This window comes from Mustela nigripes, chromosome 2 (assembly GCF_022355385.1).
Source record: "Mustela nigripes isolate SB6536 chromosome 2, MUSNIG.SB6536, whole genome shotgun sequence".
In the NCBI taxonomy this organism is placed as follows: domain Eukaryota; kingdom Metazoa; phylum Chordata; class Mammalia; order Carnivora; family Mustelidae; genus Mustela; species Mustela nigripes.
In genome coordinates, this window is record NC_081558.1 from 101,633,920 (window position 1) to 101,652,527 (window position 18,608).

The following is an 18,608-nucleotide window of genomic DNA, read 5'->3' on the forward strand; positions in this document are numbered from 1 at the left end:
ATACAAAATATCTTGCCAACAATTTTTAATGCATACATGTTGAAATGATAGTATTTGGGGTATACAGAGTTAAATATAGAAAAATTTCACCTGTCTCTTCTTAGTTTTTTAATGTGGCTTTAAGAACATTTAAAATCACATACATGGCTCATATTTCTGGGAGGAGTGTCTTAACAAAACTCAAGACCATTTGGACATCCACATGTAAAAAAAATGAAATATAGACACAGACCATATGCCCTTTACAAAAAGGAGCTCAAAATGGATTACAGACCTAAATGTAAAATGCAAAACTTATTAGAAAACTCCTACAAGATAATGCAGGAGAAAATCTAGATGATGCTTGGTTTGGTGGTGACTCTCAAAAGCATGATCCGTGAGAAAGATTAAGTAGGACTTCATTAAAATTAAAAATTTCTGCTCTGTAAGACATTGTCAAGAAAATAAGACAAGCCAGAGACCAGGCAAAAATATTTGTAAAACATACCTAACATAAGACAGTTATCCAAAATATATAAAAATTTCTTAAAACAATAATATCCAATTAGTAAAAGGGGCAAAAGACCTACCAGACATGTCACCAAAGATATACACTTGATAAACACATGAAAAGATGTTCAACATGTCATCAGTGAAATGGAAATTAGAACAAGATACCACTACAAGTACACTATTAGAATGGCTAAAATCCCAAACACTGGACACCACCAGATTCTGGCAAGTATGCAAGGCAACAGGAACTCATTCGTTGCTATAGGAATTCAAATGGGACAGCCACTTTGGAATAGAGTTTGACAGTTTCCTACGAAACTAAACATACTGGGGCACCTGGGTGGCTCAACGGGTTAAAGCCTCTGCCTTCGGCTCAGGTCATGGTCCCAGGGTCCTGGGATCAAGCCCTGCACTGGGCTCTCTGCTCAGCGGGGAGCCTGCTTCTCTTCCTCTCTCTGCCTGCCTCTCTGCCTACTTGTGATCTGTCAAATAAGTAAATAAAATCTTTAAAAACAAAACAAAACAAAAACTCAACAAACTATTACTTGTATGATCCAGGATCTGCACTCCTTGCTATTTACCCAAGTGAACTGAAAAACCTGTCCACATAAAAACCTGTCCACTTATCTTTATAGAAGCCTTATTCATCAATTGCCAAAAATTTGGGAGCAATGAAGAGGTCATTCAGTAGATGACTGGATAAACAAACTAAGTTACATCCAGACAACGTAAAATTCAGCACTCAACAGAAGTGAGCTATCAAGCCATAAAAATACATGGAGAAATCTTACGTGCATATTACTACTAAGTGAAAGCAGCCAACTTGAAAAGGCAGAAGTATGGAGACAGTTAAAAAGACCAGTGCTCCCCAGGGATTAGGGAGAGGGAAGATGAAGAGAACAGAGGATTTTCAAGGTAGCAAAACTATACCGTATTGTATTAAAAATGGTGGATAACTTTCATTACAGATTCATCCAAACTCACAGAATATATAAAACTGCAAGTAAACTTTGATGTAAATTATGGGCTTTGGGCAATAATGTGTTATCAATGTATATTCATCAATTGTAACTTGTGTCCTACTCTGGTGGGGGATACTGATCATGGGGGAAGTTGGGCCAGTGGGAGGCAGGCAGAGAGTATATGGGAACTTCATACATTCTGCTCAATTTTGCTATGAACCCAAAACTGCTCTCAAAAAATAAAATCTGGGCACCTGGGTGGCTCAGTGGGGTAAGCCTCTGCCTTCAGCTCAGGTCATGATCTCAGGGTCCTGGGATCGAGGTCCACATTGGGCTCTCTGATCAGCGGGGAACCTGCTTCCTCCCGCCCCCCTGCCTGCCTGTCTCTTTGCCTCCTTGTGATCTCTGTCAAATATATAAAATCTTTTAAAAAAAATAAAAAATAAAATCTATTAAAAATGACAACTCAGTGTTCAAGCATTTTATTAAATCAGATGAGGAACTTCCACCCTTTGCACATACCAGCTTGGACACAATTTTAAGGGCATATCACTTGTTTACAACGATAAAGATGAACAATAAGCTGGCAAGTCTAATAAGCCATGTTTAGTCAACTGAAATTTCAAGAACATTCAAAGGGAAAACAGTAAAGGTCATGCAAGTTCTAAAACGGTGAGTCATGATAGAGCTCACTTCTTTTATCCATTACCTTCAAAATGCACTTGAAATCTATAACCTGACAGAATCTTATTAAGTCCAGCAGGCTGTTGCTAGCCAGACACACATTTCATTCAGGAATAGCATGCCTCTTACGACTTACTGGCTTTTTTGATTAGAAGTAACTGAATCCCCACCATAGAAAAGAGGTTTTTGAAGAGATTTACTGCTGTAAATGGAAGATTTACTGCTGTAAATTGTAATATTATGTCTTTAAGTTACTGAGCTTTCACTTAAATATGATAAAGTGTGATAGCTGAACCAGGAATCCAGCTATGACCTTTTCACTCAGCTACACTAAATACCAGTTGAAGAGAAAATGCTGTGAAGACTAAACAGACTGAGCAGTGAAGCAATTCAGTGAGGCTGTAATCATCTAGATCTAGGTTAACTTAGGCAGGTGACAGTAAGTTTAAGAACCTGAAAAGACCCTATAGACTTTTTCTTAGGTGGTTTTAGGGTGAACTACCCTATCACAAACAGCTGATTATCAGGTTTATAATGATGGCTGACAAGAAAATAAGTCTTTATTCATGTAGCTTCAAACTAATTTGTTCCCGTCTATATTTAACAGAAAACTACCACATACTAATGGGTAGGTAGACATAATCAAAGATCCTTTTGCAAGCTTCGCTTTGCTACACCTTTCACTCCCCCCTCCCACTGAGGCTCCTAGGCAAGTTTCCCCTGATTTAAGCTAAAAGATCAATTCTGGATTCAAACTTGTAGAATTAAGTTTACAGGAGAGAACATGCAAATAAGGGGATAAAGTTAAATTCATCTGTCAACGGCAAACATTATAAATGTATACTACTATCCCACTAAACAGAAGACCTGGAGAAACCACAAATATAACGAAATACTACATTAGGTTTAAAAACAAAGGATCTTGAAGTAATTTTATTTTGTAGTGGTTGAATGCACCCACCAAATGCCTAATGACCATAAAATGTTTCTGCAACTAAAACTAAAAGAGAATTATAGGGAGCTGGGAATACATGTTAGATACTAACGATCTTCAAGCTTTGAAGATGTCATTGCATGAAGAAAATTATGGGAAACACTGTTCCCGATAATTACGTACACCCTTAGTGTAACATATGGAGATCACTGTCTCCGATATAGACACTGTGGTAGGCAAAAACTACCTTGTTCTTTATACATTATGGAAGACACTGCTCCCGATAATGTGAGTTAGGTTTGTGACAAAGGTACTGGAAATTTTGCAAAATTCGAATTAAAGTTACACCTTGGGTAAACTGAGCTGTAAAACTTCACACACATGAGTACTATCACAGCCTTTAAGTGACATTAATTTACCATAACTTGGTCGCAATTCCTTCCCTTTAGGAGAACTGCCATTTTTATCTGGTTGGCTAAACAAAAGCCTAACTTGATTTGCAACTCCCAATTAAATGGAATTCTTCAGATATTTAGCTTTAAAGTTTTATTTGGCTTGTGGCTGTTTTCTAAAACCTTCGAGTGTTGGCCATAAATGCAAAACTTCCAGTATCTGTTGGGTTTTATTAGCAGATGCTGCTTTTATTAAAAAAAAACGACAGTATAACTGTCATAATTATGGAAGGCACTGCTTCCGATAATTATCTTCTATAAAAAAAACACCATTTATAGTGAACTCTGTCACTGATAAATAAACAATAAATATCTCAGTGCCAAAATGATAGAAAGCTTTTCCAAAAAATTAACACTTTGGCCAAAATTTGGCAGTGTGTTCTTTAACATCTGACAAACTGAGTTTGAAATTAAACACCTGAAGCTGGTTCTCTTTCAAAATACTTTGGGAAACACAAGAACGACAAACTAATAAACAAAAGCTTACGGGGAAGGGGCAGATTAAAAGAAAACATAGGTCTTTGGCTTCTGGTCTCCTCTTTTCATAAATCTTGAGGTTAACACATTAAGGCCTTACTCCTGTGATAAACAGTTGAACTTCGTTTTATCCAGCTGAAGGACCTCTGTTTCAGACCTCAAGAGCAAGAAAACAAGTCCCTTCCAAAAGTTAACTGTTTCATTCAGGGATGTGGAAACCAGCTAAATCCTTAAAGAAGGCATGCATCTCATTTGGAGAATGAGGTCTTGCTACCTGGTATCCCCTATCTAGCAACAACTGAAAGCAGAGGTTCACACCAAGCTACTACTTTCAACCTTCAGCAGATAGCGCCCTCCTCCTCCCTTCTCAGAAGATACCAGTTCCTGTCCTTAGGATTTAGAGCAATAATTCATGTAACTGGTTCTAACTTTTTCATAACTAACAAGAAAGAGGCAGTTACCATACAAAGCATTTAAAATTTTAGAGATGATCTGAGAAAAGATTCTATCACGAACATTTTTAAGTGGTTATTCACTTTAACTTTAAGTACCTACCCTGTATTAAAAGCTGCTGCCTAAAGACATCTAGGAGTACCAAGACGGTTGGGTAGAATTTTAACAATATTAGGTTTTGTAGCCCTATGAGAAATTTAGCACAACCAGCACAAGTCTAGAAATCACACTACCCTGATGTTCTTACAGAAGTTATGAACATCACATTTAAAACTCATTGTCAATGTCCCATATGTCACCAGAGAGGGCATTTGCAGCTCCTTGAATAGTCCAGGTTGCTAGAGCCAACTGGTTTCTCAACAGTGTTTCGTTGAAAGCACTGTTATTTTTCTGACGCAGCTTCAAATGCTCTAGTAAAGCTGACAGAGTGTGAGAGCCAGAGCCCCAGAAGATATGCCGGAAAGGAGAATCTCTTGGAGATACATAGGGTGAGAGGAAGTGATATTCCACCTATGGAAACAAAAACATACGAGAACACACTGTTAGGACTTCCACTTTGAGAGGAGGACCTGATGTAGTCAAACAACTATCATTCTCTCACTGGAAATGTTAAAATTCCCCAAATTTAAGAATATGGAGAACCAGGCTATAATCTTCTAACATTAACATTGTAAACTGTCAATTCCTTAGTAAAAGTGGTATTGGTCTTTTTTAGTTGCAGCCTGGTTATGGAAGATTTGTAAATTCCCACTGTGATCAAGTCTCCTGCTCTTCCAAGCAGATTAAGATAAAAGCAGTTAAGGGCTGAATTAGGAAAGGGAATACAGAGAAAATGACAGCTAAAATCATTAATGATCCTTCCTAAAATGTTTTTAAAACCTAAAAGTGTTAATACCAGGTCAAAAGCCTTTAGAACGTCCAGTTTGGATACACCAGTTCTAGGTCTTGCTAATGAGAGTTGAAACTCTGGGCTCAATTCTAAAGCAGCAAAGGATTCTAGGCTCCTGGAATTACTACTCTACTTTTTAGAAGTTTTACCAACAAAAAAGTAACATACTTCAGTTCTTTTTCAGACCTGTACTTACTTTCATGATACGGTCATTGATCTTCCTCATGACATATCTGTTCGTTCTCTCTGTGTTCTTATAATCTGTTGTTAGTCTGGAGGTGGCGCGGAAAAAGTCCCCACGAGCAGAATACAGCCATTGTAGGTTCAGACCCATCTCCTGAAGCAGAAAAGCATGAAACTCCCTATTAGATGTTCTTTTTCTAAGGATATTACTCTACGTTTCTTTCTAATTTAGTGGTAGCAGATGAGATGGTTCTGATAAAAGGGGGTGGTGACTCGTGGACAGAGAAATGCTAGACTTAGGCACCTTGCCCAGGAGGTCCCAGGTTTTATGAACTGGAGTAATACACTCGTATCTGAAACCAGCAGATGGCAGTTAGCCATTAGTCACCCAAGGAAGCCATCCTCATCGAGAATTTAACGAGATTAACAGTCCTGTGTAGTATACGGTTTCCAGGCCAATCTGCTGATGGAAAATCTTAACCATTTTGGCTCAATGAACTTCAGTCTAGAGATTTTTCTCAAAAGTCCCATTTTCTGATCAGTTATAATTAGTTTCAAGTTTTGAGAAAGCCATACTAATTAAGATTTATCAGTGATTTATTTCATTTAAGGGATCTGTTGACTTCTAGTACCACAAAACCAATTAGAAACCACATATTATTAATTTGACTTTATCAAGTACTATGTGTACTATCACATAGTATTCTACATGAATACTAGACACGTAGTAATACACTAATTAATTAATTAATACACTAAGTAAGACTGTAACTACCAGCTATGTTCTCTCTCCATCCTCGACATCCCTGAAAGGCATATATGATATACAGCACAAACTCACAGGTCCAACCAGAGTCATGGTTGAGATCTTTATATTCTCTGGGACCTCTTTACAGGTTGCTTAGAATTACATAAATGTAACATACTTTAGGCTAATTATATTCTGAAATACTTGCTCTGTTATATCCTAGCTTTATAACCCACAGCCTCTCAACTTTCCTTTCAAATGAGTTATAAATTCTAAGAAAAATTATACATTAGTTCACTTTAAAATGTACTTTGGCTACCACTCATGTCCCTTAGGAACAGTTAAATATTACTCTTCAAGCTACTTCAGTAGTAAGAACCTGATATTACTTAGTACTCACCTTTATGTCTGTTCTGAATCGGTTCATATCCCTCACAAATGAAAGTATTTTGTCATTATACATCTCATAGTTCAGGTTCAATTCAAGATCATAGGTAAGTTTCATTATGAGCTGAGCAGCGAATTCTGCTGCTCCACGTGCCATTTTGCTCAACTGAGGAATTTTCTTTTCCAGTTCCTCAAAGACATCCATGGTAGTACCCAAATAAGGATAATATGTGTCCTGAAAAACAAAGCTAGGTAAATGTACTCACCGGTGGATCCTAAGAGCATGAGCCACGCATTCATTTTACAATCAAGGTTAATAGTAGTACCAATCCTTCCCTTGCTTCTCCTGTATTTCTACTCCAATTTTATCTCCCATCCACTACTTTGGTACCGCTTTTGCTACTTCCTCTGAACCTAACCTCCTAGAATAACTGCTTTCTTCTAGGTCTTAGAGAATCCCTATTCTACTGCATCATATACCCTGAAGAGAAGTCTAGCCAGATTTCTTGAGGTTGTATCCTTATTTTCCTCTCTGGCAAGTTTGACTCATTAGATAAAGACAGCACGCATGAAGTGTGCTTTTGATAAAAAGTGTCACACTTAGATTAAAACTGACCTCCTTTCTAATGATTCAGCACTCAATCCATTCATACATGCTACCCTTTCTAACAAAAGTTCCCTCTACCTTCATTAGACAATTTAAGTTAACTATTTCTTCAACTCTTATTTCTTACCATTGTCCTTGGTAATAATCTCACTGACAATCCTTTGATCTGACCTCATTCTTTATTTTTGGACTATACAATTCTGTATTACCCACTAGGTTTCTAGTGTCTTAAGAAGTCAGTAAGAAGTTTTTTAAAAACCTTCTGGAGGTCAACAGAAATCCTCCTTAAATCTCAACCCTAGAACCAGACATTCAGTTCTTCCTAATGTACTAAACAAATATCGTGACCAACTATTTCAATGCCATCCATACCGCTGTTCTAGCAGAAGGTCAAGAGAATTCCAGCTAGGTTAATCTCCAAATCCAGATCTTACATCAGTCTCTTGCTTCAGACCTTTCTCCTCCTAGTCCCAGGCCAAACATCCAGTGATAAAAAGTCATGTGAGGACCTGTCCTCCGTGGGATCAATAATTTGATGTCAAAGTCAACAGCTCCCAGCCTGACCTCCTATACTAAAAACTCTAGGATCTTTTCATCCCTTGGAGAGCCCATTCCAGGGCTGGCTTTCTAACTTCACCACTTCAGCACAGAGACCTTCAGCCTTCTATTTACTCAGAGTAGCCTTCAGTGCCTTCTAACTGGCTTCCGAAACAAGTCAATCTTGCTTTCCTACAACTTGGTCTGTTCAAAGTTCAGTCTTGTTAACAACCTGACATCTGTTTGGTTTTGTGCTTTTACCCATAATCCCTGTTTAGATTAACATCTCTAGACAAACGTCTAGAACCGTATCTTAGCAGTTATCAAGTACAGCAATGTCCAGGTGAACCTTCTGTTCGGCAGAAATTTTCTTACCTGCACTGTCCAATAGGTAGCCTTGTTACTAAAACTCATCATATCAAATTGAAGATGTTTTAGCGAATAAATTCAACTGCTAATTAAGCTAACTGAGGAACAATTCTATGTTAAGACTGGTAATAAGGGAGTATGCAATAACTGCATGTGTATAACTTCTGAAAATATTTTAAGTACTCTAGGTCTCAAAATTGATCAAAGGAGAACGAAAATATGACTTCAGAGTTCAGACTTACCTCACAAAAACAGAAAGAAACTGCTGGGATTCCAGAATACGCAAGGAAAGGGAAAGCAGCATTATCCAAAGAAAATTCCTCGCTGAAAGGAAAGCAAGAATGTGTCTCTAGAAAGTTTTCTCAAGAGCAGACTGTGCTGCCATGCAACCCTACCCCTATCCCCAAATAAATTCTTAAACTGACCCTAAGTATAGGTAAGCTCACTGCAAGGTTAGGTTTAGATTTCTACCATAGTAGGTGTCACTGGATAATTCTGCTTTTCTATAATGTTCATTCACTTTTTTCAACTTACACTTTGTTGAACCAGTTGCTGTCCCGATAAAGAGACTGCCCAGTAACTGGATGTTTTACCTGTAAAATAAAAGTTAATGTCACTAAAATGAATCTTTCTGAACATAGTTATTCAGCCTGGTCACAAACATTTAGATCTATATACATTTATTGTAAAAGATTTATTGTTATCTTCTTGAAAAAATTTAAGACTGGTAAAACAACCTCAAATTTCTAAAGTTATTCCTACTAGGCTCATGCTGTCATAGTTCCTTCAGTTACTGCAAGAAAAAAATATTCTCCTCCTTAAACCATTTTAAAGGTGGCTTCGCCACAATTTTAAAAGCCCTTTCTAGCCTTCATGATAGGCCTGCCTTGTTTCTGGTCCTTCTAGCTCATTATACTACTGCTGCTTAACCTGCAAACACATTACTGCCTTGCTGGAGGCTACAGAAATTCCCAGTTTCCCATAGGATCAAGGCCCAGTTCTCTGACCCTTGTTCTTGCCATTTTTAAACATTCTGAGCCTGAGTGGCTCAGCTGATTAAGCGTCTACCTTCGGCTCAGGTCATGATCTCAGGGTCCTCAGAAGGGAGTTTGATTCTCTCTCCCCCTGTGTGCTCTCTTTCAAATAAAATAAAATCTTTAAAAATTTTTTTCTGAGGGCGCCTGGGTGGCTCAGTGGGTTGAGCCACTGCCTTCGGCTTAGGTCATGATCTCAGGGTCCCGGGATCGAGTCCGGTATCAGGCTCTCTGCTCAGCAGGGAGCCTGCTTCCCTCTCACTCTCTCTGCCTGCCTCTCTGCCTACTTGTGATCTCTGTCAAATAAATAAATAAAATCTTTAAAAAAAAATTTTCTGATATATATGGCCTCTAAGCCCATTAGCCAAATCTTATTCCTCCCTATTGCAAAACTATGGTCATTCATAGGTCTGTATTTACTCAATGTATTTACTCAATATTTCATTTGGTCTTTTTATTTACATATTAGGTATAGTTCAAGTTCATTTATTTTTTTTTTAATTTTTAAAAGAGTTTATATTTTAAGTAATCGCTACATCCAACATGGGGCTCAAACTCACAACCCTAAGATCAAGAGTTGCACACTCTACCAGGTGAACCAGCCAGGTGCCCCCTCCAGTTCATTGAAAGCTTCCTTAACATTCTGACTCTACAGACAACCCCCATTGGACACCCACAGTACAGCTTAGGCCTCAGGAAATTCTGCAGTATTCCCAAAGAGACTACCTATTTTTTGAGATCAGAGCCTTTCATATACCACCTTATATTTACTAAGTAAATAGTATACCCTCACCTCACATGTTCAATAGGCAGAGCAAACAAGCCAGGAGCAGAACTTAAATAATGCTGCTATAGAATTTATTCTAAATTCCTCTAATTGGCTACTTATGATGGTTTAAATATTGTTTTCCATCTTACTGTAAATTAGATTAAAAAATTAAGTTACAGATTTTATAATAAGGTATACACTCACATCTTTCATCGTTTTCTCAATAAGTGAATACAACAGTGGGCTGGCAGAAACCTTGAAGTTGTTGGTACCTGCAAAGAGATTATTTTAACATTGCCCCTTCTCTAATCAAGTAATTTTTACACGGCTACTTCTACAACCAAAAGTACTTGACATAAAAGGAAGACAGTAACCTAAGTAAGTGGCCAAATACAACCACCCTCTTTAAGAACTAGACAAAAGGTGATTAAGAGTCAACTTCTTTAGTAACTGCTAACCCTAATTTGACTCGACTGATGCTCATAGCCCCTCAGCTGGCAGAGTTAATTGTTTTTTGGTACCTTTCTAGTTCACCTAATTAGGACAGTCATCTGCTAGCTACCATCTACTTCCTACACTCCAAAACATTCTGCTGTACAAGACAGCAATAATGATGAATCTAATTAAAAATTTAGTTCAATTTTAACTCCTTCCTCTTTCCAAGGAGATACTTTACTATTCAATTCATCCACGGCTATTATCTGCACTTTTAACAACACTCAAACCCTTTTAGAATTTGATCATCTGGTATTTTTTTTTTTTTAAGATTTTATTAATTTGAGAGAGAGCGAGCAAGCGAGCATGAAAGGGGCGAGGGGGAGGGAGAAGCCGGCTCCCTGATGAGCAGAGGGCCTGATGTGGGACTTGATCCTGGGACTCCAGAACCGAAGGCAGAACTCCTGAATATAAGCACTTGCTTGACCAACTGAGCCACCCCAGTGCCCTGATTATCTGGTATTTCTATTCGTGATGCTACCATCTAGCTCGATGTGAATTAGTCTCTAGAAATACCATTCTATACGGTACGGTTTAGTTCCTTTTGGTCTAAAAAATAGTCGACTCATGGTTCTCAGACTTTAGTGCATCAGAATCACCCGGAGTGCTTGTTAAAACAAAGTATGCCCGGGGTGCCTGGGTGGCTCAGTGAGTTAAAGCCTCTGCCTTCGGCTCAGATCATGATCTCAAGGGTCCTGGGATCGAGCCCCACATTGGGCTCTTTGCTCAGCAGGGAGCTTGCTTCCCTTCCTCTCTCTCTCTGCCTGCCTCTCTTGACTACTTATAATCTCTATCAAATAAATAAATGAAAAAATCTTTAAAAAACAAAGTATGCTGGACTTATGCTTCAGTTTCAGACTCAAAAGGTCTAAAATTTTATATTGCTAACAGTTCCCAGGTGATCCTAATGCTGCTAATTGAGGGCCACACTGGGAACCATTGCACTGAAAAAGGCAATCTGTACCCCTTCTATAATTTAATGGATTACTAAGAGAAAGCTGCAGTCAGTCTTGGATTAGGGAATGATGTAAATTGTAAAAAATAATAAATGTTGCTGTGAAAGACTTTCTTTTGTTTTACAAGTTTATCTAAATTCATAAATAGCTAATAAAAAGGATACTTACCAAGAACAGCTTTATCTAGATTAATGTAAGTGAAAGCCTTTAAATGCAAAGAGGAAAGGTATCCCTAGAAGAGAAGGAAAAATACTAAATGTACTAACACGTATTAATCTGTCACATGGAGCAGCTATTATTAGGGACACCTTTTTAAATTTAGTCTTTTGAGACTAAAAATACAAAGGCAAAAATGATATACAGTTGACTCCCCTAAAGTGTGGGTTGGGGCACTGACCTCCTTCCACACAACTGAAAACCCACCTATAATTTTTGACTCCCCCCCCCCCAAAACTGAACTACATAACTTAAAGCTACGGGAAGCTTTTACATAAACAGTTGATTAACACGTATTTTGTAGGTTCTATGCATCATATATTGTGTTCTTACAATCAAGTACGCTAGAGAAAAGAAAATGCTAAGAAAATCATAAGAGAAAACACTTAGAGGATGTACTTATCTATATCTACATATATTGTATTTATAAATACATTGTATTTATTTTTTTTTAAAAGCCACATATATGTGGGACTGCACAGCTCAAATCTTGTGTTGTTCAGTATCAACTGTAATCAAATCTAAAAATAAAAAGCATGGTTTCTGGAGGATAAATTAAGCCCAACGAGTTCAGCTGCCCATTCTGAGTTATGGGTGATGTTCAGTAATACCTCTAGCCATTCAGTGGCACCAATTGCTCCAAAGTCTCCAGCACTCCAGCTGGCAAAGACAATGCTTCTGCTGGGTCTAAAGCCATCTAAAAGATAACAAAAAGTTAGTTTTATCTTGGGACAGGTTATAGGTAGGCAACTGACCTAAGATGAAACCAGAAATTTCTAATTCAAGATAGCAGATTAATAAATATTTCTCTTTTGAGGCCCCAAGTCAAGGAAAAAAATAAAAATAATTTTTTAAAATTAATCTACAAGGAACAGGGTAGGAGATCATTGGCAAGATTTCAAATACATGGCAGGGACCAGTTTTTACAGGAAGTCACTTTTTTCCAATTCTATTCTTTGAACCCCTAACTTCTGGACGAAAGACTACTTGAGATTATGGTGTAGCTATAATGTGTACCTTCTCTGAAAACTGCATGGAGGTCAGTCACTTAAAACACTGGGTTACTTTACAAACAGTAAAGTAACAAACTTAACAAACAGTGGTTTGTAAAGTAAAGTGTGAAATAGAAAAATTCACACATTTAAGTTACACAGTTTTCAGAGAAATTACATTAATGACAGCTCTTTTGGGCTATGTTTTGCTGCCCTCCATTCCTCCCCTTTCCTTATGTATGTATTTTTCTGTATTATGTGCTTCTGCATAAAAGTTAAGCATTGCAACTTACCCTATGACCTAAAGATTCAAGAAGGTAATGGGCGTTTGTTTGTGTGGGGGTGTGTGCAGAGAAATGGCAGCAAGTACCAAGGGAGAAAGGCTTGAAAGTATTTACATATTATAAACATATAGGAACATATCTAGTATTCTAAGTATAATAAAAAATTACATATTACAACTTTTTTAAAGATTTTATTTATTTGGGAGAACCTGGGGGGCTCAGTGGGTCAAAGCCTCTGCCTTCGGCTTAGGTCATGATCTCAGGGTCCTGGGATCGAGCCCGACATTGGGCTCTCTGCTTGGTGGGGAGCCTGCATCCATCCCCTTTCTCTCTCTGCCTCCCTCTCTACTTATGATCTGTCAAATAAATAAATAAAATCTTAAAAAAAAAATAAAAGATTTCATTTGACAGAAAGAGACACAGCAAGAAAGGGAACACAGGCAAGGGGAGTGGGAGAGGAAGAAGCAGCAGGCTTCCCACTGAGCAGGGAGCCCAATGCGGGGCTCAATCCCAGGACGGTGGGATCATGACATGAGCCAAAGGCAGACGCTGATGACTGAGACACCTAGGCACCCCTACATATTGTAATTTTATTTTATTATTTTATTTGACAGACAGGGAGATCACAAGTAGGCAGAGAGGCAGGCAGGGGGAAGCCGGCTCTCTGCTGAGCAAAGAGCCCTATGTGGGGCTCCATCCCAGGATGCTGAGATCATGACCTGAGCCGAAAGCAGAGGCTTAACCAACTAAGCAATCCAGGCGCCCCTAAAATTTTGTAACAAAATTACAGAAAATCAGTACAGAGATATACTATATACCACTGCTTCCTTTAAAATAGATTCCTTAGGGACCATGCTAGATTTGCCGTATCATTCTGAATATGTCAAACTAACAATTGGCGTCCAATACATTTTTTTTGTGTCTCAAAAGAATTAATTCCCAGTGCAATGACGACACTGCATGGAAAGCTGTTTCAAAGTCAAAGGCAGATCCAATAAAAGCCAATCCTGCTTTGCACGTAAGAACTCAAGAGTCTGGCAGAAGTGGAACCATAATAATATAGGCAAAAGTGAGAATGCATAAAATATTTAGAAATATATATAGCACATAGATATTCGAGTTCTCAAAATTTGTACTCTTACCTTTTAAGACCATATCAGAAAATATCTGGGCAAGCTCCAATAGGAGAGTTGTTCCCACACTAGACTTCGCAGCTCCAGGACCCCAAGCATCCCTCTGAGCCCCTATTACAACATAGCGATCTTAAAAAAGAAAAAAGATAAATTATACAATCAACTTTTAAACTGTTTTCTAATATTGAACTCTAAAATAATCATGTTAGTCAAAAGGGTAAAAATGCAATATATGCTCTAAGGGTAAGCTATTTCATCTCTGACTTAGGACTCTGGAAATTAAAAGTTCACGTGACAAAAAAAAAAAGTTCACGTGACAATACTAATCTTTTTCTTTATTAGTATTGCTCCTCTTTTCACATTACCAATTAAGTTTACTCATCAGCCACCTATTAGTGCCCACTAACTTTTTAATAAGCAACCAAAGGCTTTCCTTACTAAATGATAGGACTATTAGATTTCACTTAACTAGATGGTCTATTCAAGGGGTCAGTAGTAAATCATAGCCTGTGTGGGGGCTGTTTTCATGCTGCAATGTTGTTTGAATTAAGTAGTTGCCACAGAGACTGATAGCCTGCAACATGTTTATTATCTGTCCCCTTCAAGAAGAAATGTGCTTATGGCTGATCTATTCATTAACTTAAAAGAGATTTTCTAGTCATAATGTTCAGTTTTGACAAGTTAGTTTCCTAGGGTCTTATTATCTCCCAATAAAACTGTCACCTTAAATAAACAACTTTAGGACAGAGAGGAGTTAGCACTCTACAAAATCAAGCCAAAGCCAGCCTTCCTGCATTGCCTCTTCTGTCCACATTCTGAAGAACTAGGAAAACACAAACAAAACAAAAACAAGGGTCTTTACCAGGTTCTTCAAAACCTTTAATAACTCCAAAAACGTTAAAAATTCTTATCTCTTTCAGCACATTATTCACAGTGAGCTTCACGTTCCTGTTCTGGGAAGTCTCCAGCCTGCACGAGGAGTCTGTTTCCCAGGCAGAAGGACAGTCTCCTTCCATATTTCTGGAAGAAAAGAGACATCAGAGTTACTGTTGCTTCCCGCAGGCTTTCAAAATCAGTCTTCCTTACTGCCAGGGAAAGTCTAGGCTAAGAGGACATAAGAAGAAAACATATTAAATTCGCTCCTTGGTGGCCAACCACTTTTGTCTTACTCTGACCTGTAGGCAATCATTTGAAAATCAGTTACCTCCAATTTAACCAATGTTTAAAATTTTCTCTATCTATTCTCATCTGACCCATGCCTTTCTGCCAGAGACAGTTGTAACTTACATTTTAAGTAGATACCAAGATGGACTCAGAATGAAGTTCTTACATACAAGTCCATTAATAGATTCCCATGTTTCCTCACTCTCTCTACTAACCAGTATACATTCTAATCTTAGTTATAAAAGAATATTTCATGCTGCTGATAGGAATCTTCCCCTATTGAATCCTCATGCTATCCAAACAATGCTCTACTTATAGAAGTATGTCAAAACATTATTACCCCCCACTACACAAGGATAAGATAGGGAGCTGGCTTGATAGGTTAGGGAAGACTTTTAAGTGGTGATAAGAACGATAAAAATCGCCTATTAAAAATGCCTCACAGATAGCATTGTTAGTAGTCACATAATATTATACAGGTACCCTTACATGTAGATGCTCTTCATTTGAAACCAATCACCCTGTTAAGTAGGAATATACTTCAACTATCTAAGTCAGAGAAACATGATCAGTGGGGTTAGAGTAACTAGTTTTACGTCACACAGCAAATAAATGCTTACATTAAGTGTCTGAGACTAGATCTATATCCTATGCCAATACCAGGTGGGAAATATGTCCAGCTCAAGATTAAAAATTAATGACAAGTACTCTAATCAGACTGGATTCTATTATTAATGAGGTATACTACTACATTAGGGAGGATATCCAGAACTACTCATGACTGTAAAGCATCTAGAAACTGTCATGAGAACTGAAGATAATCAATCTACTGACTAGAAAACTGGAATTGTTTTGTAGCTAAGAAGAAAATCTAGAAGTAATGCATGTTACAGGGAATAAGGTTTCAGCTCAACAACAATTTTACAGATCTACTCCAATAATTGAATGGGTTGCCACAGTCAGCAAAGTGCTTTACCTCAGGAAGTCCTCAAGCAGAAGGCAGGCCAGCAATAGTACGCAAGGAATTCACTGGGTACACTGAACAAGGACTGGCTGAGTTTATAAATCCAATGTCAAAGTATTAAGATCACTTTATGGAGGAAAAAATTCACGTTTGTCTACAAGTTAACAGCTATCTACCCCACAATATGCCAAATAGGGAAAATTATAGCCAATTATTTTAAATGTTATCAAATTAAAATGATTATTATGCCTTTTTATTTATAAAACCGGTTTTCAGAGAGCTTTCCAATAAGAACTTACTCAAACAACTTATCTGCAGCAGCTCTGGAAATTGTTTGGACAGGAATGCTGGGCAATCCTGACGACTGGGATGGTGGAAACTGAGTGTGATTGAAAGAAGGGAATCCAGGTGTGTATGGGTCACCTGTTCCCAAGTGAGCCTGGTAAAATAAAAGAATAATGCGCTCTGTCAGGTCAGGCATTTGTTCAAGAAATCCCTAGAAGATTCAGATTTAGTATGAGGGTAAAGCTTAAATTTTGTTTAATGCCCCAAAGCCTAATGGTCTGAGTGGCCTACAACATGTGACTCTTGTCCTTACATGGCATGTGTCGAATTCCCAATTCAAGTCACTGTTGAGAAGGTTCCATTAGCAATAGTAACTAGATCTCAAAAGTCACATCCATCTTGTTAGTGCTAGACTCTCACAGAAAAAAAGAGCATTTAAGGAAAGCATGTTGTACTTCTACTAATGCAGACAGAACCCAGCAACAATTTGTAGAACCCAAAAACTCATTTACTTAAGAAAAAACTCACATGGCCAAAGACTGGAGTGTCTGCATTAATAATGGGAAATCTAGACTGGTCCATGTATATCAAGACACCAATTGCATTGAAGCTTTGAGCATTTGCAACCTAAAGGCAAACATATAAAGATCAGAAAATGAAGAGGTAATCACACAAAATCAGAAGATATTTATTGGGCTTTATGCTAAGACAAAGGGTTATAGAGGACAGCACCAGAACTCCCCAATGTTTCAAAGAGCTTATACACTGAGACAAAATTCTTGCCTTAACTAACTCATCAAGGAGTTTCTTTTTTTTTTTTTTTAATCAAGGAGTTTCAAAGACAAATAATAAAAACCCATCCAAAACAACCACTATCTTTTGCTATGTTCCATTCTAGGCTCTTACGGAGTTTTGACTTTTAATTTTCCTTTTCATAAAACATAGTTATAACTGAATTCTCTATATACATAAAGCTCATTTATACAGAATGTAATAGAGCACCTTAATTTAACAATCCTATATAACAGAATATTGTTATTTTAAATTTAAACTCCCTTCACTTAATCCCTTCTGATTACTACTTTTTCACTGAAAGACAATGACTGCAGAATACTCCAAGTGTAGCTATGCCATAGTTTTACAAATGTCCTACAGTTTAGAGAATTACAACTTATTTAATTTGTTGAACACTTTAATAAATTATTAGGTATGAGTTTAAGACTGACAGTTTTCAGAATGTAAAAAAAATCAATACTATTTAAATGAAAAACAGTATATCAATGTATTCAAGAACTTTAACTCACCTTTTCAGCAAAAGTGATTTTCCCTGCTCTAACGATCACTAAGGATCCATTCACACGAGAGTTTAAATTTTCAAAGTCTTTTTTTGTGCCAAAATTAGCATGGACCAGTCTACCCTAGAATAAAGACATCAGAGTTAACGAGCATTAGGGTAACTAGAACAACCCTGAGTCTAAGACAGGATGGTTTTACAGATGAAACCCAAGAGAGAAAACAAGAGACAAAAAAGGATGTCCAAGCCTAGAAAGGATGTAAGAGATTTCTAGTTGAACTGGTCACAGTTATCAGGAGTGAATCAAGACTTCTGGTCCCCTATATTCACATCTTGTATCATTGCACGCTGCCTTTAATTTGCACTGACTGACATTTACTCTCTTTTACATCGCTTCTAATATCTGGGGGAAGAGAAAAGCTAACAGAATATGATAAACAAAGAGACAACCAATATAAATACTGTAGGCTAGCCCTGGCAGCACCAATTACATAAAGTTCCTAACAAGTGAATGCTAGATAATTAAGGACATACATAGGAACGGATCTTAACCGAAAGTTCTGATAATAAACCTGTGTGAAAACTATTAAATACTATTACAATAATAAAGTGACTTGCATAGATCAACTTTTAGATGTCTATAAAGGCTGTCTCATAATATTCCTAAATTCTATTAGAGCTATGACAACCAAATATCCAAATATGGGACAGCCTGCGGATGAACTATAAAACCCTCAATGTTCTCTTCTCTTTCTAATTAATTTGAGAGAGAGAGAGAGAAGGGGGATGAGGGAGGAGGGGGAGAGGGGAGAGAGAGTGACAAGCAGACTCCATGCTCAGTGTGGAAT

General features: G+C 37.6%; 1 protein-coding gene across 2 annotated transcripts in view; it reads right to left on the minus strand.

Annotated features, from left to right (window-relative positions):
* Positions 1–1,920: 1,920 nt before the first annotated feature.
* The window catches only part of TFRC (transferrin receptor), a 28,513-nt gene continuing 11,825 nt past the window's right edge, over positions 1,921–18,608 (minus strand). For both annotated transcript variants that reach the window (XM_059391180.1, XM_059391179.1), the window contains exons 7-19: positions 17,771–17,884; positions 16,995–17,093; positions 16,481–16,620; positions 14,916–15,073; positions 14,063–14,182; positions 12,256–12,341; positions 11,597–11,660; positions 10,182–10,249; positions 8,709–8,767; positions 8,417–8,498; positions 6,675–6,896; positions 5,540–5,680; positions 1,921–4,964 (exon numbers count right to left, since the gene is read on the minus strand). In XM_059391180.1, coding sequence (XP_059247163.1) covers positions 4,722–4,964; positions 5,540–5,680; positions 6,675–6,896; positions 8,417–8,498; positions 8,709–8,767; positions 10,182–10,249; positions 11,597–11,660; positions 12,256–12,341; positions 14,063–14,182; positions 14,916–15,073; positions 16,481–16,620; positions 16,995–17,093; positions 17,771–17,884 — 1,596 coding nt within the window. In that variant the 3' untranslated portion in view covers positions 1,921–4,721. The remainder of the gene's footprint in view (positions 4,965–5,539; positions 5,681–6,674; positions 6,897–8,416; positions 8,499–8,708; positions 8,768–10,181; positions 10,250–11,596; positions 11,661–12,255; positions 12,342–14,062; positions 14,183–14,915; positions 15,074–16,480; positions 16,621–16,994; positions 17,094–17,770; positions 17,885–18,608) is intronic.